The sequence below is a fragment of the Molothrus ater genome, chromosome 1 (genome assembly GCF_012460135.2).
Source record: "Molothrus ater isolate BHLD 08-10-18 breed brown headed cowbird chromosome 1, BPBGC_Mater_1.1, whole genome shotgun sequence".
NCBI classification, from domain to species: Eukaryota; Metazoa; Chordata; class Aves; order Passeriformes; family Icteridae; genus Molothrus; species Molothrus ater.
Window position 1 is genome coordinate 36461333 of NC_050478.2, and position 27622 is coordinate 36488954.

At 36.4% G+C, this 27622-nt stretch overlaps 1 protein-coding gene across 6 annotated transcripts in view; it reads right to left on the minus strand.

Annotated features, from left to right (window-relative positions):
* Positions 1–27622, minus strand: part of TBC1D5 (TBC1 domain family member 5) — a 318136-nt gene that overhangs the window by 129563 nt on the left and 160951 nt on the right. For all 6 annotated transcript variants that reach the window (XM_054514222.1, XM_036401348.2, XM_036401369.2 and 3 more), the window contains 6 exons: positions 26935–27001; positions 13778–13886; positions 11936–12025; positions 11764–11835; positions 9781–9848; positions 4783–4885 (listed from right to left, as the gene is read on the minus strand). In XM_054514222.1, the coding sequence (XP_054370197.1) occupies positions 4783–4885; positions 9781–9848; positions 11764–11835; positions 11936–12025; positions 13778–13886; positions 26935–27001 (509 nt within the window). The remainder of the gene's footprint in view (positions 1–4782; positions 4886–9780; positions 9849–11763; positions 11836–11935; positions 12026–13777; positions 13887–26934; positions 27002–27622) is intronic.

Below are 27622 nucleotides of genomic sequence, written 5' to 3' on the forward strand. Positions count from 1 at the left end.
CTGCCTCTGGACACACAGATCACTCTAAGGGGAGGGAATTCCTGACCTCTGCCTAAAACTACCAGTTACAGCAGGGGGTTTGATGCCAAGTGCCCAGGCTACCCCTGGAGGGCTCTGGATGGAGTCCTTGCCCAGCTGTCGGAAGAAGAACCTGCTGCCAGGACTGCTCCAGTTCAAGGGTGCAACTATTTCATCTAGTGGAGCCTCAGCCCCCACTCAGGGGAGTGCTCTGGGCAGACAGGGGTTCCAGGTAGACTATTTAATCTATCCTGCTGCAGAAGGAGCACTAGCGCTGGTCCACAAGCACATCAATATTTCAGGTTGCTGTCAGGAGTCATGACAGCTGATGGGTCACCTGAGCTGTTCTACTTTTAATGGGTGCAGCTCCAAGGTAGGAAGCCTCTGCACTTGCTTTTCCAGTCCCCTCAGTGATGGACAGACATGAACACTGGAAGTGTTACATGCTTGCGAGCTGCCCTGCTGCTTTGCTGGTACCTCAGCTGATATTCCACGCAGCACCTGAGAAGCGTTCAACACCAGTAAGTTATCTTATCAGCTACATTTGGAATGAACACATCCACTAACTACCAAAACCCTTAAACTTGTATTGGAGGTAATGGGGATTTTCCTTAAGTAGTCCCAACTGACCTGAGAGGTAGATGTGGAAACCTTCTCTACATCACTATTTTGAGTATGCTTGGATGCAGTTTTTGACAATAGTTTTGATGATCTCTCTGTATGCCATCAACAAAAATCCTAGGAAATTTAATTGTAATTTTTTCAGGACTGAGATGACTGTTAGAGCCTCAATGGCAGGGCTGAAGTTCAGATGTTTTCTTTCCCTTCCTATTTCTGAACCTTTAGGGGCTAATTTAAAAGATGAAGCCTAATGAGAAATTCAGTTCGGAAGAACAGAATAAACCAAATATAGCCATTTGATTTCAGAAGCTGATGTAAAACACCACAAATGGGTTAGATTACAAATTGTCAAGTTTAGATTTCTTAAAATATTATGGTCATATCAAAGGAGAAAGGTCAGGATTAGACAATATATAAGTGGCAAAAAGATTGAAATAACCAGGGTTATACTTTCACACATACGGGCCTTGCTTAATTAACAGTTCCACATCTAATCTTTTATTCTGATATACTAAACATGAAATAGGAGAAATGGAAATGCCAGAAAACTTGACTATCTAAAAAACCTACCACCTAAGCTGTAAACATATAAGCAGAAGAAAAAGAAGGAGGACATAAAATAAGAATTAGTTATGAAAGATAAAAGCACATCACACATTCTTCCAACATAATAATATATCAACTCCATAATAAAATAGAATCATAATGTGGCTGCCCACATATAACAAAACCAAAACAAACAGATGATGAAATATCAGGATTTCAAAAAGATACCTCTGATCTTTCAGTTACAAGAGTACTTCAAATGTTTAGAGATTTTTAGCTTGGCAAGAAAAGCTACCAGTGTAATATGCATACACATATTTTTTCAATGCTACAGTTTACTAAAACTCTTTAGTGTTAATAAATAAGTTGACAGAGCTCAGATAATTTTATGACAGTTCCCAGCTACAACAAAATATTGATTTCATAATACAGTCTATGGTTTAGAAAGAAAACCAAAATTATAGCATTCTTACAATGACAAGTGAATCAATGTATTTCAAAATTATATTGACTTTTCTAAGGGCAATCAAATCATGAACAAAAAATAGTTAGCCTAGCGATTTAGCTTAATTTTCACTATTTCCTTTCAGTGTAACTAGGACCAGAATTTTGTCACCAGTCTTACAGAAGAGCTCTACGGGTAGCTTCTACATTTTCTTAAGTACAATACACTATGCTCTTTAGATTTTACATTTACAGCTGCTATTTAAAAATTCAGTGATCCTAGGGAAGATTCTGTGTTTAAAAACTGTAATACAGCTCCACAACATTCTACTCCATTATACCAGGGATACAAATATATTTTTCCTCATCAAATAAAATGTTCCTCCACACTGGCCAAAAAACCCAGAAATCCTACAACAAAGACAACTTGCATGCATATATGCATATTAAACAAACATTATTGATTGCTTCTTGTAATGCTGATGCTATGTAGTAGTTTCAATAGAATGTTGTAAGTATGCAAATTGTCAAGGATCTACAACTTCTTCCAAATATTTTGGAAGATAACATTGGGTAGGGACAGATGCTGACAGACAAAAAAATCAGTCTTCATTAACTGGCCAAGTTTTATCATTCCAATGGCAATTGTATCTTTTGTATGTGGTCATACAAATAAGACAGAGGAATTCTCATGGATGACAACAGGACCAGTCCCCATGATGGAAACTGCATATGAAGACAAGCTTCTTAATCCAGGCTTTGTATTCAGGTCACTGTGGAGACAACAACTTGGAGATTACCTGCTACTGGTAAATTAATGGTAACCTTCATTATTTTCTCAAAAATATGCTAGGCTTTGCTGTAGTGAAAATTATTATTATGGGAAGTGGGGCATGAGTCTGGTAAAAACACTATGTCAGGATATGTTTTTTCCTTCTTTTATTGAATACTAGCTAGGTATTCGATAAAAGAAGGAAAAAACATATCCTGTTGACTATAAACCATTTCTTTTCAGCTAATTCAGAGAAGGGTAATGATGGTCATGAAAAAAATGTTCTCTAGCAAGAGAGGAGCATGGGGACTAAAAAGGAGGATCTTACTAACAAGCTAAAAGGAGCATTATTTTTAAAGAAATCCAACCAAACAAACCCACCCTTTTAAAAGGAGGTAAGAAAAAACATAGCTCCTAATAAAAGTAACACATGTCCACAACAAGAGAGGAAAACCACTATAATTTACTGTTTTGTGGACATGGCACAGCACTGCAAGACTTGGGTGATATACTGAACACACTTCGAGAGGTTAAATCAACAGTTTTTCATGATCCAAATTAGTTTAATTTTCTGCACTTCCTCTGCTCTTAATCCTGTAGCAATCCCTTCCTGGAAATACCATACTACTGATGCACACTAGTTGAAAACAGAGGTAAAGAAGTTTTCTTTGTCAACAGCCTGTAGGCTCACAAAATTGAACCTGTTCTTTTATCTGCCTATGTTCATTTAGCCCACCAAGCAGTCTTTATTAAAGCTGAGGCATCAGGCAGTCAAAGTTCATTAATACCATTTATATAATCTCTGCAGTTTCAATTAACTCAGCAAGACATTCTACTACATGATAACAGTCTCATTAATTCAATAAAATCCCATAACTATTAACAATATGGTCTATGTTAAACGGGGTGTCACCTAGTAGAAAATAATAGCTTTAACAGCTTGTGATGAAACGCAGTGCTTTTTTTTTTTTAAATTTGATCTGGCTAAATATTCCATCCCTATATAGAAAGGTATTATTTCTTGCTAAGGAATCAAGAGGATTTTAAATATGAGCAGAGGGTAATTAAGTCCTTTTAAGTCATATCAAAGAGTAAAATAATATTCTTGTTCAATAAATGATAGACTAAATTAGCTCAAATGTGTTCTTCCATTTCGCTATCATCAGTACTCTGGCCTATATTCACTAGAAAGAGGAGGCTGAATACTGCTAAGTATTTTTTTAGCAGTGCCCTTCAAAACACAGCTCCTAGATCTCATTTTTATTGTTCTTATACAAGACTATTCCTTGCTCACTGTCAAACATGAGAAATAACGTTTCATATATTTGATACCTATATAGTCCATTTTTTTAAATAATCCCTAAGAAGTTCTTCAGGCGTAAGTGTTCTTTCAACTCTTATGCCCTTTGTTTCCATGAAACAACCCTATTCCCTGGCTTGAGGACAGGGTGGTCACCGACCATGCCTGAAAGCACATATTGTTTTATAAAAATCTTCATTTACTGAATCTCTGTATTTTTGCCGTGACAAATTTCCTATCTACCTAAACGTTGGCTCCTCTACAGTTTATCCTTTGTCCAAGCACACAGAGTGTCCCTCGGTTTGTCAGTCTCTACTCAGCCTACAGATAACTGTGTGAAGAAACAAATACAATGCTTCAGTTGATACTCTGCATATTGGTCTTTCTATATGAATACAATATCATGTTTATAGTTACTTCAAAACTTTCAGAACAAATGCTGAATTAATTAACTCACTAACTCTGTGGATGCAGACTTAGTGCAACTTCGGCTTTCTTTACCATTTTATCAAAAATGGTTTGAACAGACTCTTCTTCAAGTAACTCTGCAAAACTTACTTATCCTTCATTTAAGAGGATTTTGTCAGCTGCATTGCTCTTGGATGCGACAAAGTTAGATGAAGATCTTTTTGCTAACATACTGCATGGCTTTAGCACTTTGGGGAAGAACTTAAAATATTACATAAAACTTAAAATAGTAAACTTGGTATAAATTTCAGAAATCACTATGCTTTTTGTTTATTCAGTACCTTTTTAGATCCTGCTCTGTATTTTCTTTATCTAAGCAGAGAAAGTCTTTATTTGGTTTTTTTCTTTCTTAACCAATGACAAAGAAAAAGATGTTTATAAAGAAATTTGAAGTCAGAAAACTTAGCAACCTTAAAGAAAACAACTTAAGGTACTGTGTTATGAGGAGAAAGCATATGTTATTCAATGAGCTTACTTACCAACCAGCTGACAAGCAGCTCTTTGATTACTTCAGCATTATGATACAACTCCAGATACAACAGAGCTACGTTATTGTCAATCCATATAGAAAATGTTGAGTCAATGAATGCCACCTGTACAGTATTTTCATTACCTGTTTATAAAGCAACTGCTCATTTTCTCTGGCGTAGCAGAACAGAACATCTGTAAGAATTTTCCTTACATTCTCTTGCTGGAAATACTGCATTTCAGGAAAGCTGAAAATGAAGCAATACAGCAAGAGTGAACAATAGAGTGCACAGAATGCCAGTTGCTGGTCTTCTAAAAGAGTTTTTAGGTAAGAGCATCTCCCTTGTCTGCTTTCCCACCACTCTGTGCTGCTAGAGTTACATACTTCTAACTACTTGTTACATTTGTTTTGCAACCAAAATGATGAACACTGTTCTTTAATATGCACCAGTCTGCTACACAGGTATGATGATATCACAGTTATATTTCAATAACTAATCCCTTTTAATCTCATTAAAGCTAGACATCTGCAAGAATGAAATACAATGGAAGAAATGGAAGAATGGATTAGAGTATGTCAGATGACATGCATACACAAGGGTTCTGTATTTCTTTAATATTAGAAAAAAATATTATCATTTAATGGCAAGATTATTTAAATATCTCATAATTGACATGAAAACCAGTATCCTAAGATTGAGAATATCTTATTGGTATCTGTTGCAATACAACACAATTAGACATCTCACTGTCTTTAACAGCTATTACAAATAAACTTACAGTTATAAAATAACCTGCATGGGTAAATACCCTAAGTGAACCAGAATGAAGTGGAACATGTGTGAGAATAAGGAAAAAAGGCTTCTGGAAAAATCCTGTTACGTGCATACTGGAAAATATAAATATTACCAGTCTGTAACTCCTCTGAAGCAACTCTCACCTGTGCATCCTGCTCCTTGACTGTTGGAGGCAGGAAATAGAATAGTTATGCAGGACCTAGTTAAAATTAGAATAAGTGCACAAGCAAAGGTGTTTTCATTGCTACTGAAGAAGTAACTAGATGGCAAAAAATGTTTCATAAAGCAAATGCCCCAAACCACATTGCTCCACAGCCATACAGAGCAATATAAAATACATAGCAAAAAAATAAAATCTGAAAAGGTAGAATACTAAAAAGAAAGGAAATGGTAAAGTTGGACAAAGAAAAACAGAAGAATACTTAAAAAAGACAACAAAAGTAGGCCTCAAGCTAGAGTGCTGAAATAAGATTGTATTATAGTCAGTTTTAGAATTAAATCAGATGGTTTGAAATAAGATTTCTTCAAACAAGTTTCCCAGGTCTGAGCTACAATGTTATACTTTAGACCAGATGTATTTAAGGCTATTGTAAAGCCTGTCACAGAGAAACAATATAGGAAATTAGAAAAAATTTCTTCAGATAAGACTATTAACATTGCTAATCACTGTGGTCATCTCACAGAGATGATGAGAGGCAAGCACAGAAACAGAACTAATTAGGGCTAGGAAAGTGCTTTGAAGTCCTTGGAAGAAGGAGCTGAATCAAGAGCCAAGGCAGAGAAGACACTGTAGCTTAAACACAGTGATGCTGAAGTCCTGAGAGAGGCACTGGGATGAGAGGTGTAATGTTTTCCTGGCACCTGCTGGAGGTAATGGTAAGACCAACATTTGGAAACTTGTATGCACTTGTACTAATCACATTACTGTAAAGGAAGGACACAGCTGAGACCAAAAGTGCATTATAGCAGATGGCAATCGACATAATTTAGGGGTTTGAAGAGATTATTTCTGAAGGACTGTTATTCAGGCCTGCCCTATGAAGTTTAGGAACAGAAGACTAACAAAGAAAACTCAAAAATACACAGAGATATCTGTGAGGATCTAGTAATAGCAGAGATTGTAACAGAAAGGATAATAATGAACTCAGGAATAAGCTGGCTGAAGTATTAATTATAGTAAATGTAAATAGAAGAGATCATGAGGGAACTATCAGTTCAGGGTGGATTTTTATGGAAAATGTCATTTTATGATTAAAGCTCTGTTTTAAGAAATACAGTATCCTCAAATCAGCAAGGTAAGAATACTTTTCATGAACATGAGACTATTACATTTAATTACATCTCTAAGAAAGCCTGCATTAAGGACACAGGAATTTTCCTACACTGTTTTACCACAACTCTACAATGAAACAATGGTGCATTCAGATCCCTGCTTTCTACAAGTGAAGACCAGTGTGAGCCAGATATAGCTTTTTAAAATACTCCTTTAGCTGATTTAGGGGCACCTGCATCAGAGGCAGCCAGAACTTGACACAGAAATTTGAAGAACCAGGCTAGTAAACAAATAAATGGATGCACAAAACAAATGTGGCAGCAGACAGAGATGGGGATCATAATCAATGGATTGCTGTTCCTAACCATCTCTTCCACATGCTTAGGAAAGATGTAGCTCTCCAGTGGCTTTTCCACTGCTGTTTTGATGTTGGCAAATTTTAAAGTAATTTATTCTTATTTGGGGGATGGAGAGTTTGGAACCCCAGCAACCACCACTACTCATCTTCACAGCTCCTTCCATCATCCTAAACTGTAACTGTTACTCCTGAAGCAGAAACTAAGTAGACTGATATATAAAAGTACTACTACAAAAGAGAAGATATTGACTTGATCTGTCTACAGGGAATGCCCCCTAGGCATTTTATTATCTTAAAATACTGGAGAGAGAAAGAGGGTAATGAAATCTAGCCATTTGCAACACTAGATGTACACTGTGATGCCAACAAGTAACCTGGTATTTTAATTTGTGTTGAATGCTTTTGCATCTACCAATCTGCTGATTTCTATTCCTGCAGAATATTAAAAAAAAAATTGAAAACATTGATCACTAATGAGTTGGGACTAACTTAACAATATCCTTTCCTACTTGCAAATATTGGAAGTTGTTATTTTTATGTAGACATTATGGACTGGATTTCTACACCTGACTTTAGGAAACTGAAGTTTTTTTAGATACTGGTGAGCTAGGAGCCTTTTATAATTACTGAAGAAAACTGTACCTCTCCAGTGTGTTTCATCAGACAAAAACTGTATTTACGCTTTAGGAAGAGATGATTTGTGTCCTAGAGCTCTACAGGTACACAGACTCTACAGCATGATTAACCCAGCTGAGAGTATTTAGGCTTCACAGACCCAATAATTAGGTGAGATAAGGATTCTCAAAATGCATAGGAACAAACACACAAACACATATGAACAAACTTATTACAGCTGCCTTCAGACAGCAAAATCCTGAAGTTTAAAAAGAGTTTAAAACAATACCAATTTTAGGAACCTAATTCTAGCTGCTTCTCTTGTTTATTGTTGCCACACTTCAGGGAATTCTAACAAGAGCATTATAGAGTAATTTTTTTACTGCTTTGATAGCTGGAACTCTGGTTTGCTACTCTGTGTGCAGTTAGTATCACTCTCTACAGCATTATACACTTGATGCAGTGGGATGATGGAGGACTGAACTAGATGACGAAGAATATAAAAACATTCATTAAATAAGAAATAGCAGCTAGGAAGTAGTGATTATGGAAATTGAATACAATAATTATTTTAACCTTTAATAAAAAGCATTGTAAACTAATGATGAATTTTAAACTTTTAAAATTCTAACTCCAGGGATTTATTTAAAGAATGTAAAAAAAAAGAGAGGGTTTTTACATTCTAAAGCCACAGAATGAAGAACTTACTGCTTCTTAAAATAGTTATAGTTTATAAATAGATACATAAGAATATGTAAAAATGCATACTATGTTTTATGATTAGACAAAAAATGTACATATAAAATGCATGTAGCTTATCAAATGCATTCATGTCACAGATAAATTTTGTTTTTTCATTGCTTGACTTATTTTGTTCTTGATGACACAATATACACTACTGTTGTTTCAGGTTGATGTCATTTTGTATAAATGCATTAATAAAAATTTCTTTAGTCACTATTACTGATATTAGTGAATATTACTTTGCCATTTGCCACAGTGAGAGCCTGGAATTTGTGTGTATATACATATATATTTAAATAATAATCTTACATCCACCATAACCTCCATAAAACTTTTCATTCTCCAATTATAGTTTAGATACATATATATTTTAATCTTAGAACATCCTGAACTGTTTCCTTTAACAAACAAAAAATACCATCTGTTGTGAGAATGCACATGAAAGTATACTCAGATTTTAATTATACATCTCATGGCAAAATACATTCAAGAATGGGTCTAGGGACGGACATGTAAAATAATCAAAAACAAGACTGCAATGATTTCTTCTGCATGACTTGGTTCCTGTAAATGAAAATGTGTAAGCCTGGGATTTGCAGAATCTACGACTATCGTCACTTTTTTCAAGTTATAAAGAAAAATATTTGCAATACAGTAAAATATCACATGGTAGCAAACCAGTAATTGAATTTAATTATATTTACACATTACTCAATGCTTGCACTCTGAAAAGAAATATTTTCAGGAACTGAGTGTTCTAACTCAAACAAGTTTCTAAACAGGAATGACCTAAGGGCCAAGAAGATGAAAACATAATCATAGTAATATCAGGACAAATTTTAAAAGGCATATATGACAAATAAAGCTAGAATAGTGATAAATAAAAATAGAATGTCTCAACTTCCATACGAGTGACATTTCCCTTACTAATTACAAACTGCTTTTTTATTATTGATTGTATTAAGTGTTGAGAATTAGAAAAGTAATCTGTTCGATCTTTCATTATGATCATAATTTAGTTAAAAGACCTTTCAGCTTCTCTTATGTTCTCTTTGCTTCATACAGAAAACTACATTAAATTTCACAAGTAGTACACCTCCTAATATCTTAATTTAGAAGAGCTTTTCTTCAATGATACCAACAAATCTCCAGGATTTAATGTTCAGCTAAATTGTCTCATTTTTTACTCCATGTAAGTTGTATTTTTATACATTTAATGTATGTTTCCACACATTCATGTTCAATAAACCTGACATTTACACTAACCAAAGTCAAGAAAACACAGTATAATATATACCACATAAAAATGCAGAATATAAATTTATATATAGAAATTTCTCTTAAAGATCTACATACGTTCTCGTCACATCTTGTTCAATCATTGCTCGAAGCTCTTTATCCTGGAAAAATTTATTCCAAAGACTCTGAAATAAGAAAAAATAATTGTATGAAACCAAGACTTCTACTAATACTTAAGGCTTATAAACTACAAAGTACTGCAAAGCACTGTACAAATATTGACAAATTAATGCTCAACATTCCCGGTAGACAGGTATATCAGTATTTTATTGGAGATAAAGAATATTGGTGATCAGCAAAACATATCTGAGAAAGTCAGTTTAGATCAGTAATAAAAGCATTCAAATTCCTGGATCCTTGTCCTAGGCTCATGGCATTTGCTCACTGGATGGCTGCAGGTTTATGAGTTACTTGTTTGGGTTCCTGGAAGAATATTTAGAATGGCAGAGTAAGGACAAACTTATCAGAACCAGCAATTCAACTGGAAAAAATCCAGTTGTTCACATGAGGAAAAAGGTCTGTATCACTGGAGTGTACCATACCTCTTTTATGGATGTATGGACTTTATTGGAAGTTGCAGCAATATCCATAATAAGAAGTTGTTTGGGAGTAATTTAGTTTGTTATAGTGGAGACAAAAAAAATTTCTGGCCTCCTGGTAAGCAATTCTTTGCCATGGTGGCTTATGCTCCACAGAAATAAAAGAGAAAGTAAATTAATGCTATCTATAGGGAGGGAAGTAAAGTAACAAAACCCCATGTTAATTAGTTGCTATATTTGTGCTACAACTTGGGAAAAAACCTAGACTTCAAAAATATTTTTATCTTTGATAATGTCTTACATACAGTGAGTACTCACTGTATGTTTTTAATTCACAACTCTTTTCATGCAGCTAGACCACATTTTGAACTCCCCTGTCCCTGCTCCCACCCTGGCCCATCAGAACAGAGGTTACAAACAGAAGCTGGATTGCGAAAGGAAGGAAAAATCAGGACACAAAATGGGTGTAACATTCAGTCACAGCAGAGGCTCAAAGGCACTTTGTTCTTCAGTCCTATGCCTGATTTGGTCAGTGGCTTTGTTTTAGAGATTAATCTCCTGCCACATATTCTGACACGTTAACCTTTGTTTTCTATATCTGAAAGACACCACAGGCAGAAAGCAGGTTGAGCTACTGTGTATAATCACAAACTACAGCAGAAATGCTTTAAATCTTTTACATTTGACACAACTTTCTGTCCAGATGGATGCAAGAATAGTTTGATGATGTGCACAGTCATAACAGCTGCAGAGCTCTCTCCTTCTAAATTACATAAGGAGCACAGTACCACTCTAGAGATGAAGTATGGGCTTCATCACTAAAACAAAACAGGAGTAATATCACCAGAGATATTTGACACAGTCTTTTCAGGTGTAAATCTATTAAGTGCAGCCAAACAACTTATTTTCATGGCATTAAGTTATTTTAAAAATAGTAAAAAAAAAGAATTTTGATGGTAACAATGGTAACATAATTAATAGTAAAGCATAAAGATATGTGCTATAAAATTCTTAAAAGCTTTTCAGGTATAACAAAATGTAGTAAAAAAAGATGTCCAAGGCTGAACAATCTCCCAGAGGAGGGTACTTCATTGTTCTGTTAACAGCATTCACCTCATATGGACTATTTGAACATTCCTTAAGCTAGAGCCACTGAACACTCCTTAAACTAGAGCCACTGAACACTCCTTAAACTAGAGCCATTTGATGTATAAAATGAAAACATACAGTGATAAAAAAGCATATCAGTTAAATATAGTCCAGCACTGATTTTTTTTTTACCACAGCCTTCCCTGAATTAAGCCCTGAAAATCAGACTACGAACCTGGAAATGAGCATTTCCAGTTGTCCAGCAGAAGGTATGGAACAGCTCTTAACACAAGTCAGTTTGGACATTTAGGAGGGAGATTTTAGCACCTGCTTTTGCCTACTTCAGCAAGAACTCACTTGTGTCAGTATCACGAAGATGAGAATTTGAGTAGCATGTGTTGGGTTAACTTACCCCCTCATCCTGAGAGAGTGGGTTGTTGATTATCAGATCTTGCTGTCCTGCTTTCCGAGGGTTTGTAATGTGCTAGGTAAAAACAGGGAAAAAAAAATCAAATCCTCTCCTGTTATGCTATAAGTGTTAATATCTATGCCAAAGTATGAGAACCTATTTTGTACCAACTTACAATTTCTTTGATCTTACTGTAAGAAGTTCTTAAGTCTGAAGTGGTTTTAATCCATTGACTTCTATCTTGCGGTAGAACGTCCAGAAATAACTATTAGCAAAACAAAATAAATTCATTAAGTTCCATCAGTTTTACATAGCTTTCCATATAAATCCTATCAGACAGCATAAACCACCCCAGAAAGAAAGAGAAAGAAAAGAGCTATAAATATTTCTGGTTTTAGTGCTTTCTAGTCCATAAATAAATAGCTAGGAACAACAGCAGTTCTATAGGGCAAAATTAAGCATTTAAGTCAACTAAGCCATGAACTCAAGCTTTGTAAACTGTTACAGCTACAGTAAAGTTGATGGTGACTTCCAAGGCAGAAACAATATGGAAAGATGTGAAAAGAAATATACAAAACTCGAAGCTATTTATGTAACACTGATGATCTAATGCAACATGCTTAAAACAAAACACAAATGCAGAGCAGGACCTAAGCACTGAGGCATATACCCAATGTAAGAAATGCAACATGCTCTGGAATTCTGCAAGACAGTTAAGAGAGGCAGTTTTGCAGAAAGTCCTTGAGAATGCCCACATCTCCATTTTTTCACGTCTCTTTGAAAAGGTTTAGAAAGAAACATGCAGTGCAAAATACTATTTATTTGCATTTGAAGCAAGGAAAAACCCCAGTATTTTCTTCCTTTTTCAATGTTTTTATTTGCACATTGTAAAGTGTTAAGAAACAGTAATTCTGAAAAACAGAAGTACTGACAAATCATTCTTAAATTACTATAAAAAAAAGAAAATTTCAGAATTCAACAACAGAGCCCTAATGTATATTGGGACAAGCAAATAAACCTTGCCTTATTTCTAAAATAAAACCACTCCTTGGTTTAATTGGTAGACAGGGAAGGACTTGTTGTTTGTGTTAGTTGAGGGTTTTGAGTTATGGCCTCCTAATTTAGAGACTTAAAAGAAGCAAACTGGTAAAACAATGCAGGTGGCATATATTCACTGGGCTTGCTGAATAAAATATTTTCATTAACTTTAAACTAGTTCAATGCTACATATACTTCAATTTTCAAACTTTCTTTCATTCATATATAAGGAGTATTTTAAATTTCTTTTTATAGGTCTCTGTGCCAAAATGATGGCTCAGAAATTCCAAATGAGGTAATTTAAATGATCGGCATTAACACACAGTAACTCTACTGGAAAAATTTTTCTCTATTATCCAAGTTAGTGCACAACAGAAGACTCGATGTCATTGCAAAAAATTTGTTTGGACTTTAGAGAGCTACTCCGTATTACCTTGCTTTCATTCTCTCTTCCTTCCCCTGCTACTTCAAAAAAACCCAACAAATAACTCCCAAGGAGCTATTTTGCTTTTGGAAGACCTTGCTTCCCTCTTCATCCAGTCCTTACAAGAGGGATTGATCTTCACTTTCTCATTTCACTGGGAAAATCAACTAGCAGAAGCATCAGAATGATTTTAAAGCAGTACCAAATTCCACAAAACCATAATTTTTTAGACTAACTTCCTATCTATTTCCAGTGCATGACTTTCCTGCACAGATACTGAGAGGAAAGATGGCTGTGTGGCACTCAATTCTAAACATATCACCAGCACAAAGATACACTTTCCTAGGATTCTTTTGCTATTACCTGCAATTCAGCTTTAAAGCAATTTGATGTGGTTAGCAAATGTCCAATGAATTATAAAAACGAGTAGGAAAACATTGGGATGAAGTCTCTTGGAAAATTCATGATTCTTTGCATCAATAATCTTCCAGCGCATCAGGTAATGTGTTGATATATTGCAACCACAAACTGTAAATAAATATTTTCTCTTCTTACCTTCCAGCAAACACTACGGAACCTGCTGCTTCTCAGCTGCCCATTAATCCCCTTCAGCCGTATGGTTGCCAAGTAATTGTTGTTTACAAATAGTTCTTCCCATTCTTTACTGCAAAAGCAAAAGGAATGAACATTTAAACAAAAAAAAAAAGCCTTAGCTGATTTAAGGACTATATGACACTATACAATTTTGGATAAGCAGAGGAAAGCAACTTTTTAAAATGTATATATTTAGTTGTGTACCACTTCTAAACGCATGGCTGTTTTTTTGGACACATTTCTTCTTTGGATTTAATGAATATGTAGATCGCTATAATTATGCCAGCTACTGAAATTCATAATGTCTATGGAGGCTATTCCATTTCCTCTAAAATGTTGGTACTGCAGTTCAGTGAATAAACAAGAAAAATGAATATTAATATAAGCACATTCATGTTTCAGCTGTAGACAAAGAAGTACCTATTCCAAAAGTATGCAACAGAAAAGTACACTGTTGACTGTATTAGCTCTTCACATGACGTATTTGCTTAAATGAACCTTCTTTTCTTCTTAATGTCAAGCTGGGCAGTTAAGCATCATAGAAGATGACTTTCTTTAACATTTAGTGCTATTTACTATTGAAATCACTCCTACTTCTTTCTACATGATCAGTTTTAAAATTTTAACAGGTGCTAGGAAATTTAAAAAAACATCAAAAAATTAAAAAGCCTCACTGTATAAACTGTTAAAGGCAAGCTTGAGTACCTTGCAGTACCTATGGCTGACTAGATAAACAACCTAAATATGCCTCCCAGGCATGCAGGCACCAGGGGCCTAACACCTGTGCCTCATTAATATACAAGTAAATCTGCTCTACTGGGAAACAATTGGAAATTAATTGTCCCAAACCATCTACTGAGTTTGAATAAAAGAATTAAACCTATATTTCCTGCAACTTCTACTGAAATGAATCTCAAGAACAGCTGAAGCCATCTGATAGTCTTAGTAGCCCACGACTTGCTCACAGACTTTTTGCAGCCACTTTAAAATACAAAGGGCAATTTCAAGGTAAGGAGCTGGGTTATGTGCAAGGAAATGTGTTTCAGATTTATTTTCAATGCATGTCCTTAAGCTGAACATCTCCTCCTCCCCCTGTCACATGGAAGACTATTACTTCTCCCTGGGAGACCAAATGAAACCAGGAAGAGGGAAACTACTATTATGACTCCAGGCTAAGATCTCACCACATTTACTCTGCTAAGGAGGGTCACAGAGTGGGTTATACTAAATACCAGCAAACTCTGCTTTTGCAAATTGCCCTAAATATATGCAAGGTGAAGTTAGATGGTTTTCAGCCTTTTAAGCTGAGTTGGGAGAGTGAGTTTTTAAAAAGAGAATTGTAAGATATAGCTGCTGAGAACTGTAGAGGATAGACTTAGCAAGCCAGGAAATTATGGTCATCTTCCTCTGTGACAGGAACAAACTCATGATTCATGCTGAGACCAGAAGTCCTGTGTTTGTGAATGCACCACCTTTCAGCTAGGACCATAGTCTTAAAAAAAAAGTGTTTACTTCTGGGTCTTGATTATTAATTACTTTGAAAACCAAAGGTGTTCTAGATAAGAGCAGAGATGCCTACAGCAGTGTTAGACTGCAGCGTTTAGGGCTGCCTTTAGCTTCTCCCAGGTGCCAGTACCCCCAGGTGACCAAAAGAGCAGCAAGTCATTCCAATGGTGTAGAGCAGCTTCCTTCATTCCTCTCACATCCCCCAGTCTCCAAGTCAGAAAGACTATCTGGTCATTTTTGTCTCCTTGTTTCCCACACATCCTCACCCTCTGTAGGGAGCTGCCTACGATTGTTTACCATGATTCTGCCTCCTTTAAATACAATGTATGGTATACAGCAGACACAGCTTGAGGAAAATCTGGGCCTTTCTTTCACAGCCACTTATATTTCAGTAACTGCAGTATATTATGGCTATCTAAATAACCCTCCTGTTTCTACCATGTATAATATTCTTCATTTGCCATTGTAAATTCTGTAGCATCATTGGCCATTATAACTCCTGCCAAGCAGCCTCCCTAAGGTAGCTATGTTTCAAGAGTGCCACATTCCCCTGTGCACACAACAGGTCAGACTCTGAAGCTATTCACATTGTTCTGCAAGTGGATGACATTCCCACAATGTCTTTGAAAATGCCAGTGTGTCAGCTGAGTTAGCAAAAGGTTTCAACCAGTGCAACTGTGAAAAGAAAGAACAGAGAGGAAAGAAACTCTTCAGGTTATTTTTCTCACCAGCTGCTGGAAGTGATTGCTACACAGTAAGAAAGTAATTTCAACACTTCTGAAATTGTATTAGTGCAGATATTATGCCTTAAAAAAAAAAAAAGTAATGCAATTCCAAACACGTTTTGAACCAAATTACTTTTAAAACTGCCAAAAGAAATTTGGCAAGATTGTATCTCCTCTGCATTCCCCCTTGGCTGCTAGGATCACAAAAAAAGTTATAAGCAACTGAAAAAGAAATTACTTGGAAGCTGGGATCTGCCTTAGTTTTAGTAGAGCTGAATGATATTTAAAATCCTTTCTGAACAGCATTCCCTAATTCATGTCTCAAGTATTTTGAATGAAGACTAATAATCTAAGCTTTACAATTCTAGAGACTTTTAATAGTGGTAACACTGTTTAATATGAACAAGCAATCAATTCTAAAAAGATAACATTTAAAATTATATAGCCCTACTATGTAAAATAATATCTAAGAGCCTTGTTAACCCAGGATTGCAGAAAACCCACTGGTCAACATGAAATGAGCAATGAAGATTGGAACTCATGTCTACCATATTCCACTTGCTTCACTGCAGTGAAAGATTTCAAGAGCTAATAGGAACCACCTAAACTATGAATAAGCACATGCATTTACTTTTAATCAAACTAGAAAATTAAATGCATGATACTGTGTTATACCACCTGTAGACTGTACAATTAAAGGCAAATGTCAATGTTAATGTTTTCTGATTATTTTGTAAATATTTTTCATTTTAGACTCTTATTTGAGTATCCTGTCTAATGTACTATTGGGCATATTGTAAAGTCTTCATAATAATAATAAATACATATAATATAAGACCTTGTCGTGGTTTGACACTGGCCCAATGCCAGGCACCCACCAAAGCTGCTCCCTCAACCTCCTGTGCCACAGCTGGGGAGAGAAGAGAAAAAAATTGAGTTGAGATAAAGACCAGGAGAAAACACTTGAAGAGCAAAACAGCCTCAAAGTTGCAAAGTGAATTTACTACTAACAGAGTCAGAAGAGGATAATGAGAAGTAAAAGAAGCCCTTAAAACACCTTTTTTCCTCCCAACTCCTCACTCCTTCATACCAACAGCACAGGGAGACAGGGCATGGGGGCTTGTTCAGTTTGTCATCCAAGGTTTTCTTCTGCTGCTCAGGGAGAGGAGTCCTTCCCCTGTGAGGCCATGGGATCCCTCCCATGGGAGACACTTCCCTGTGAACTTCTCTGGCATGGGTCCATGCTCACGAGCAGCAGCCAAACTGCACCTGCTGCAAACATGAGTCCCTCCCATGGGCACACAGTCCTCCCAAAAGTGCTGCAACATGCGTCACTCTTTCCACGGGGTGCAGTTCTCCAAGGACAGGCTGCTCCAGCCTGGAAACAGGGGCTCCCTCCCTCCACCTGGTCTCCCACTGGATCACGGCTTCTTCCAGGAATCCACCTGCTCTGGTGTAGGCACTCCCCCATGGGCTGTGGGTGGATCTCTGCATACCCTGTGGATCCCCATGGATTGCAGGGGCACAGCTGCTTCACCATGGTCTTTAACACAGCCTGCAGAGGAATCTCAGCTCTGGAGCCTGGAGCACCTCCTGCCCTTCCTTCTCCACTGACCTTGGTGTCTCCATGTTGTTTTCTCTTACATGTTCTCACCTCCTTCTCCTCTCTGACTATAAGAAAAACTGCATGCTCCACTTTGATCTTCTTCTTAAATATGTTGTCACAGAGGCCTTACCAACATCTCTAACTGGCCCAGCCTTGGCCAGCAGCATGTCCATCTTCAGAGCCACCAGGGATTGGCTCTGCTGGACATGGTGGAAGCTTCCAGCAGTTTCTCACAGAAGTCACCTTTGTGGCCCCCCTGCTACCAATAACCAGGTCGTGCCAAACCAACACAGACCTGAATGAGAAAGAAATTGTTGGAATAATAGTTCTTTAAGAAACTTAATTTCATATGTGTTATCTCTGTCCAATGTAAAATATCTACTGGCATGAGTTAGGGAGAATTGCATTACTTCAAAGCGGGAAAAGTGCTCAATATGTATGAAAGAAAAAGCAGGCAAATCAATGAAGGGATTAATTCTGTAGGAATTGTTCATAGTTCTCATCTGTTCCTTTCCATCTTTTGAAACATGCACTTATGTCATAACCACAAGAGTTTAAATCTCTCTGCCAAAGAATTGTATACTGGGGTCTGCTCTAAGACACACTCTCTTTCTTATAAGAAATGAGGTTGACCTCTGAGCAAATCATATATAGATGTCTATTTTTCTTTCTTTTCAAGAGGATATGATTTGTGGATATGATTCTTGTTAAGGCAATTACAAGCATCAGATTTTCAGATACAGAAGCCTGAAGTTTGGAACAGAAGTGTTCCTCTCAGTCGACTGTTAGTAGAGATCACAACAAGCAGGACTTCAGAAAGTCTAAGTAAAATTCTACATGCACATAAATAGCAGTCTTGAAAAGGTATGTGAATCTCTAAGGTCTAACATCTTACTAAAAGTCACTGGAATCCCACTACCGCTCAGCTATTGAGGAATGCGCAGCTATAAACTCAGAATGCATGACATCAATAATCTAACAATATGCCTCGGAAATAACTCAAATTCAAATAGTTCCATGAGCTTTACTGAAGGCAACACTGAGCTTGTGCATGTTGGGGAGAGGTAACAAAGACTTTCCTCCACTGACAGGCAGAAGCAGAACATCTGCCTCTGGCTCTGCCACTAAATTTCCATCTCCAGCATAATGGTAAAACCAACATCAAGCATAGATATGCAGAAGAATGCAATGGTAGCCCATTAAGACTCCTTACAAAATACATACTCTGTTCAGAAGAGGAAGAAATACAACTGAGGGAGACTAGTATAGCACAGACAGCAATAACTGCTGCTTCTGCATTTACTGATTTAGAGGATAAAGCTGGGGAAATGTATGAATGCAGATCCTGCCAAAGTCTAAAACTAGTGTTAGAAGTATTTTTGTACCATCATGTTCAGACAACACCAAAACTCTGTGGAAGACACTAAAACCCAGAAAAACGCAAAACTGTGAAGAACCACATGGAACTACAATCTATGCCACTGAGAAAGGGCAAAAGTTTCAGTTCTGGGACTGCAGGGGCTCAGATCTATCAGGTAAATATTACTGTCCATAATTCATGTTCAAGTGAAACTGCAGTTAACAAAAAACCAGCACCTGCTGGGTCATCAGATAGTGTGTATCATTATTTTGTCTCGTGCCTTTTAAAAATATTTCATGCCAAGTTTTGAAATACCTTTTTTCTGAGTCCCTGCAGAAACAAGACCAATTTGATATTTACAACAACATTTAGATAACAAAGAATACTCTCAGTCTATGGAAGAATGCTGCTATACTACTGAAACATTTGCATACATATTTAGGATTTCAACCTAAATCTCAAGCTTATTCCATCCTCTAGACCAATATTAAAGGATAAAATGGATAGCCTCAGAGAGATACAAAGAAAATTCATGAGCAGTGCTGCTAGTATTAACAAAATCATCTTAAAACAATGGCATGTGTGCTTCTAGAAAAGCCAATTTCACATTTTTATACTGGTCTTCATCTTCAAAATCTGCTTTTTAAAATGTTGAGACCCAAACTTGGCTCCTCAGGGGCACTCAATGAAGCAACAGGCTACTGAACAGGCCATCAGAAAGAAAACCAATTCTCAAATTATTGTGTCAAATGTTTTGCAATATGAGACCTTTATTGAGAGGAACATCAAGTATCTATATTTAAATATTTAAATAGAGGCAACAATTCCCTTCAAACATACTGCATAAATCCAAGAAACATGCATGGTTTGTATTATTTATTATGTTGTAAAATCAACAGTTGAGAAAAAAAGTGAGGCAACTTTCAGGAATGTAATAAAGAGAGTTAATTCTATAAAAACAGAGGAAAAAAAATTGAAAGGTAGTTATCAAGTAATAAGAAGTAGAGTTTCTAAAAAAATATTTCTGAAACACACAGATTTCTATTTGCTACCCTGAAAATCCATTTGACAGCTTTAATGTGAAGGCTTATCAGTCTGCTTGGAAAATTCATGTATTTTCCTCTGTTTCTCAAAGTCCTGCCTCAGGATACGTGGCAGAGCTAACAGCCATGTAAGTGTGAATATGCATGGCTGTGTTGCTGGGAGGCTGAACATTCAAAGGGCAGATTTTTCTAAACAGTTCAGGTTTCATCTACTTTTGGCTGACATACAGTTAAAAAGGTTTGTGTGAAGAAAGGTAAAATCACTTTCTTAAGGCAAACATTCCAGCAAATAAAGTTATTAGTTAGCTATGCTCTTTAAGCTACCAGTGTGTGTGCAGCACAGTTTAGGGAACTGAAATAAGGCTGCACTGGCAGCAGGATGCTCTGCCAGCACCCTTCCTCACAGCACTAGGTCTGACGCAGAACCCAAAGATATCCTTCTCCATATTCCAAATTGTCCACTTTGCCTTGGTGGTTCTCAGCCTAAGAGCCAAGTTTGGCCTTTGGAAAGCACATAATTTCCAACCCTTTACCAGTTCAGCTTTTATAGAGGAATTCTTGTTACAGCCATTTTGAAGTCTAAATTTCACCAGCACATTTTCCTCTACTCATTACTTTCTGCATACATTTACAGAATGGTGAGACAACATGTTGGTATTTTGTTCAACTATTTTTAATTCTGTATTGTAACTGAGTTTGCCAGTTGCAGAGTCAAAGCTTTCTAGTTTAAATCCCCCAATATATTTGAAATTCTTTGCATGTACATGAAGAACATTTACTTCCTACTTCTCCTGAGTACAGAGTGTGGCTAACTGATCCATTTCCCTACATCCTCCTTCTTAGCCTTCTTGAAAATGTCCCCAGTCACATCTCCCAATTGCCATGGAAGTCTGAAGGTTATTAAGAGTAAAAAAGTAAAAGAAATTCATAATGAAAGCCACTTTAAGCATTAGTAAGGGAAAATATGGCATCAGTTGATTGTGGTGTCAGTGGTATATATGCTGATTTTCAAGTACAACGGAATAAATCAGGAGTGAACTAAAATTTCACTTGCTTTCAATGGACTTTAGAAATTACCATTCTCTCTTCCATGGTCTCTCTTCACAATCTAAGTATTTCCTTCTTGCAGCCAATCCATAAAAAACCATTCTAACAACAAAGGATGTTGGTAACTCAATCCTTCCTTTCTAATTCTCTGTCAAAACCATCTCAAGCTTTAAGCAAATGTCTTAAATTTGCTTTTCCCTATTACATTGCATTAAACCAGAAAGCAAGTCCATATTACTATTTCTATGTCTTTAGAAAGTAATATAATTTTCACTGGAAAAGTTAAAAAAATCCAAAATATATGTATTGAAATGTTTGTATCTTAGAAAAAGTATACTGAATATAGGTTTTCAGTTCCTTAATCACAAATTATTCTTCCTTGTCTTATGATATCATTCACCAGTTCCTTAGAACACCAGGCAAAGAATGAAGCAAGGATCAGCTATGGAAGGAAGAAGTAAATAACAGAAATTTGACAAGAAAGAGATGGAAATGATGTAAGTCTTCTTAAAATGAAAAAAAAGGAACGCAATTTTAAAGAATTCAGAGAAAATCAGAAATCTTCTAAGCTTTTAATAGGTGTAACAGTGATCTTCCAGGTTTTGTAGTAAAAAGCACCTGTTGGAGGAAACCTGTGATCAGTGAAAACGGTCACTTTCTCTTGTTGGAAAAAGGAGATTTTCAAGATGGAATTCCTAACAACATCACAAACACTGACAAAATGAGAGTACTGGCACAGACTACCACATCCAGAGAAAGATTCTTAGCACATTATGAACATGATCTTTCGGAAGAATCAAGGAGAGAGTTTACATGCTCCCAGACAAAATTAACTCACACTGAAAAGGCCTCTTTGCACATAAATGGAATCAACTGGAACAGCATCTAGCAAATGGTTTAGGATAAAACAAAATAAACATGGATGCCAGTTTTACTGCTTCCTTGTGGAAAGAGAGAAAGGATGCAAGTGCTGTGAATTCTCCTTGCAGCATGGAGTGGAGTGGCAGTGACAATTTTACTGCATTGCCTTCTGCATCCAATTTTTCCTATTTCAAAATAATAGAAAAACCCATAGAAACAAGCTTGTTCTCTTGATTATGTGTGGACATGAACAAAATCAGGAAAAATAAAACCATAACTGCACAGGAGCGGCTTAAAATTAAAACAATAAAGTACCATTGTCTGTGTATGAACAAGACTTGTGTACACGGAAAAGGGCTGCTTCCTAATAGAGTAAGACAAAGTTTTCCTTAAGGTGAAGGTATGTAAGTTGCACACATCTTCACAGTATGTTTAAAATGTAAGGACAGAGTGGCTATGTGTGGCTATGTAGCCACTTCTGGCTCAGCTGCCAACAAAAGCCAAAGGGCAAGGTTTGAGCACCACTTTTGGAAGTGGGAAGAACCAAGGGGGAACAGCTTGCACCCCTTGCTGTCTTTGTTCTGTACGCTCAGTGCCCGCAGCTGGCTGGCACACAAGAAACGCCTCAGCCAGCAGGACCACATTGCCTTTCTGCATCAAGGAAGGAAACATCTGGTAAGCAGAATCTGTAAGAAGTCAGGGGGAGAAAATGGAACACAAAAGTCTTTCTTACACTAGATCCTCTGCCTGTTTGAAATATGAGCAGAAGAAGGAATACACCTTGTCTACACAATCCACAACTTTGAGCAATCATCATTTGTCATGGAATTTAAGCTACAGAGAAAAGAACTTTATCTTGATACATGGGGTAAGAATTAAACTTATATATATGTGCAGAGATGTATTAAGAAATTATCCAACATAGCAGTCATGGGTCTCTGAATCATAAAGTAAGTTCATACACAAGTATGAAAAGTGAGCTTTTTTAGGCTATATATTTATTAGAAGCAGTATTAATGTATGAATCCACCTTGAAAGAAAATAAGTGTCCTTGAGATGTTAGATTCTATCAGCCAAATTGAATGTCTGCATCAATGGCTTTCCCTAAAAGTCATAATTAGGTCATTAAAATATATTTAGAAAAATAGCCTGTAAAATAAAGTTAAAAAATACTCACCTTCATTTTATTTCATAGGTCACTGTTATACCATCTAATAAGATAATTAAAAACATGCAAGCAGCTGGTACTGAGGCTAAACAGATTAATGTAATAGTCTGTAGTCATATGTGCTGGCAAGGGGTTCACCTCTTTGGCGAGGAGAAGGTCAGCTGCCCTTGGGAAGGGAGGAGAAAGACAGTATTTCTACTTTCCAGTGGCACTGCATTGCAGATACTGAAACTAAAGAGCTACATCTATTTTCCTTTTCCTTTTGGTGAAATCCAGGCCATTTGGACAACCAAAAAAGGCTTTAACCATAGCTGTAAAACAATACAGTGGAGCAGAGATGAAGTATTTTCCTTAAGTTTCTTACATTTAAAAGCTGAAAGTTATATGTCTAAATCCTTGTTCAAATGTTTCTAATAATGAACTTCTAATTTTGATGACATGCTCTAGGAAAAAAATAATTGTAATTTCTTATTAGTAAAGCTTCTTCCCAAGTACACAAAGAGTACTTCCACCAGAGCATAAAGACCAGCTAGAGAATTCTCTGTGACCTGACAGGACGCATTCACAAACTCAAAGAATATTTAGAAATATATGCCAGTCACATGTGCTTTTCACTTACATTACTTACAAACTTTATGACCTAAAGGGAAATGCTCACAATCTGAACACATGCAGCATTACATCTGTGCTGTGCTGTGCTTGTGATCAACACAAGCAAGAGTCACAAACTCTAAGGTGACACCTTCATATTAAAAATAAAACCATACAAATAGTTCTGGAGTATCATAAATATACCAAAGAATAATGATATGTCATCCTTTATTAGCACATATACTTGGAGTCTTGTACTGGATAGTGTCAAATTGTCCTTTAAAACAGAAAATGTGGGAACCAAGCAACTTCTCCTGGGGTTTATTTTTTATTGCGGTAAAAACAATGCTTTTAAGAGAACTTTAATAACAAAACTTATTAATATTCAAATATTTTTGGAGTTATCTCTTCTAATTAAATTGTAAAGGCCTATTACTGACAAAATATTAACTAACTTTTGTTTCAGCAAAAATTTTCAATACAATTTTTCATGTATTAACCTTCTGCATATGTATGACATCTATCATGATTCAAAGATGCCTTTGCCTCTTTCAGGGCTAAAGTTCATTAGCTGGTCTTCTTAAAATATGATAGACTGAAACACATTGGGTAAACAAGACTGTCATTAATTTTACCAAATTACTAACTTACTAAAACAATAATCCTTGACAGTATGCTAAAATAGGTCAAAATTTCTAAGGAGTCTTTAAAGAAATAACAACCATTTACCATCATTACCTTTCAAGATAGTTTAGGATTCACTTTTCACCTTTCATAAGGTGTTAGATGTTCAATTTTACTTAACATGCAGTCCAGAACTATAACTATCAAAACAATATCCAACCCAAACATCAAATTTAGAGCCAGTCTCACTAGATCATAGGAATTACTTGCCACTGAGAAATAAATACATATTTTACATCTCAAGCACTACTACTAAATAATGGTGATAGCTTGCCAACTACGAAAATTCAGAAGTTACTTTTATATATATGTATACATACACACCTCCCCAATACACATACACACATATGTATCTTTTTTACTATTTTGCCTTTAATTATATCAATATTACTTTGGCAATGAGATATGGGACCCTTCTTAAAAGACTAATTAACTAAGTTGGGCTCTTTGACAGAATATGAGTATTATTCAGTGGAACTTGTAGCCGACATCATATTTATTATATGCACTTTGGACTAAGGAATACATAGGTGGTTAAAGACCAGCTTTAACCTCCACTAAATCTGTGGAGAATTAAAGAGTCACTAAGCCTTTGGCTGATTTAGGTAAAAGGTACCATGCTCTATCCTCCCAATGGCTGTCCATGCTACATTCCCTGCATTGGCACTGATACCATGGGAAGCTTTGGCAGGAGGAAATCATCAGAAAGCTCTCCCAGCTAAGAATGAACAGGTTGGGCTGGGTTAGCTCCCTGGACTAGCTCCCTGAGAGATGAGTGCTACTGCCTGAGTGGAGCTGGGGTGACAAGAAGGGCTCAGACCCCAGCTCCACAGCTCACGCTCTTGTGGAACCAAAGTCTAGCTAAAGCTGGCTGCTTCTTCTTCAAGTGTTGCCACTTGAAGAGCTGGTGCTCTTGAGTTGATGACTTTCAGGAATAAGTTTCCTGGCTTTAATGGCAGAGAGAGCTCTCAACTTTCTTTTGCTGATATGGTTAAATTCTATCTTGCCTACTTTTGAGAGACTGATTTGTGGTCTCTCTGTCTACATATGATTCACACCCAAAAAACATGAAGATTATCCTGGGTGGTATTTTTCAGCCCTTCTTTTAACTTAGACAGTATGTTACATGCAGAAAACATGAATATGACAAGAAACAGAGTCATGCAGAACCCTAAAACGGATCTTCTAAAGTATTTTATCAAAGTGATTATGCTAACTACTCTAGAAGAGTTTTACATCATCACAAAGTAGGTCTCATTAGAGTTGACTTATTAGGATAAAAAAATTGTAAGGAAACCTAAATCAACCCACCCCAGTCCCACTTTGTCCCTGCAGGCACACCCTTTGTTCCAACCTTGCTCTTAGTCCAGAAACTTCCTCTGGGTGTTTGAATCGCAGCAAACTCTTTGCTGTTCCCTCTAGGTCCTTACAAAAAGTCTTTCTTTTCAACATCCTCAAGACCAGGCTGTTTGCTCCTTGCTCTCCTTGGCAATGGCTGTGTCTCCAGCCTGCAACAGGTTCTCCAGCACCGTGTCCCTCCCTGCCACCCCACGCCCGAGGCTCCCCATGACCAGCACAGCTCACTGCCTGCCCCACGCTGCAACATTCCCCACCCAGCCGGCTGCAACCAGGACAAGGTGAACAGGCAGGTTCCTCCTGCCTGACTGCACCTCTTTGAAGTAGAGATTCCAGCAAAGCACAAACCAAAACTGAAAAAATGCCAACCAACACAGTCCACTAAGTGATTCGAAAACAATCATGTGGTAAGCATGTTTTGTTTTACTATACTTAAGCATGAAAATCAGATGCAATCCTTCTGGTTAGCACAAATCATACTATTAATTTACTAGTCACAAGGAAGAAGATGTTTTGTAGCAGACTCAGTATTTGCAGGGTGAAAGATGAAAGTATACACCTGCTGATTAGCTTTCTGTGCTTTCAAGCACAAGACACCCTTTGGTATGTACCCAAGCAATATTCAAGCTCAATGACATTACTTAAAAAAGTTTCTTTGACTGGTGTTTACTGCCAACAAAATTGAAATATTATTTTCCTGTCAAATAATCTCAAATTTAGCTAATCTTGGCTTTGGTTTTTGAGATGAAATAATGAGGAAATAGAATTTCATGTGATCCATAAATCCGGTTACTTTGGAGAAGATCAGAAAGGTGATCACTGGTGAATTGAATATTTCAACATTTAGCTTAGTTGCTGTGAGTTTACTTTATTGAATACTTTGGAGGAAAAAAAAACCTACAAAAAACAACCTTAAAATGTTTAGGCTTTCAAATATCTTGTACTTTCATCAGTTAAGCATTTTGAACAACTTTTGAAAAAAACTAATAATCCAGAAAACAAATTTTCACATCATTCCTTAATTAAATATTTCATGTTCTTTTGCTCACTGTATCAGTTTAGATTCCACAATCCTCCTAAAGTATAGGACCTGTTCTTTCACATTAAATAGATTATGCTTATTATAATCAACCTTCTTAAAATTAGAAAATAAATATAAAAAATTACCAACCTGTAAGAAATAAAAGTTCCATCTGAATCTGAGGTGGAGGGTGTGCTTCCATTTTCATTTGATCCTCCTAATACAAAAAAAAGAGAAAACACCTTTGTTGTAAGACAAACTCTGATATGAACACAATATGGATGACAACTGATACTGATTCTACCATATATGGTAACTTCAGTCACAACAAAACTCACCTAAAACTTACATAGACAAATCTCAACTTTACCTCTTCAAATTCTTACAGCCATCTTAACTAGCCTCCAAGTTCAAACTGGAGTCTGAAAGTTCTGAAAATCTGATACTTAATGTCACTTAAAGTTTTGATTGAAGCCCTTCTCAAATTATTAAACACAATTTAACTAGCATAGGGTTACAGAAGTACACCATGTAAGTAGATGAGCTTGATTTTACCAACATTAAGTCAAAAAATGTAAAAGTTCATCTCTTTTGTGAAAAATTCTGAGCTTACTTTGTGATACCATTTTTTTTTTTGTCATAGCACAAGTTCAAAGCTTCCCTGAAAGTACCTATTAAGACGTCTGCCAAACATCTTATTTTACATCCTGTGGGCTGGTGAATACATGGAACAGTGATATTGCTAGAAATCCAGTATTACAAGGAATTTTCCTTCTATAACTATGTCTATTGAAAGACTGCTAAAAGCCAGGAGTCATGTATTTTTCAAACCAAATTT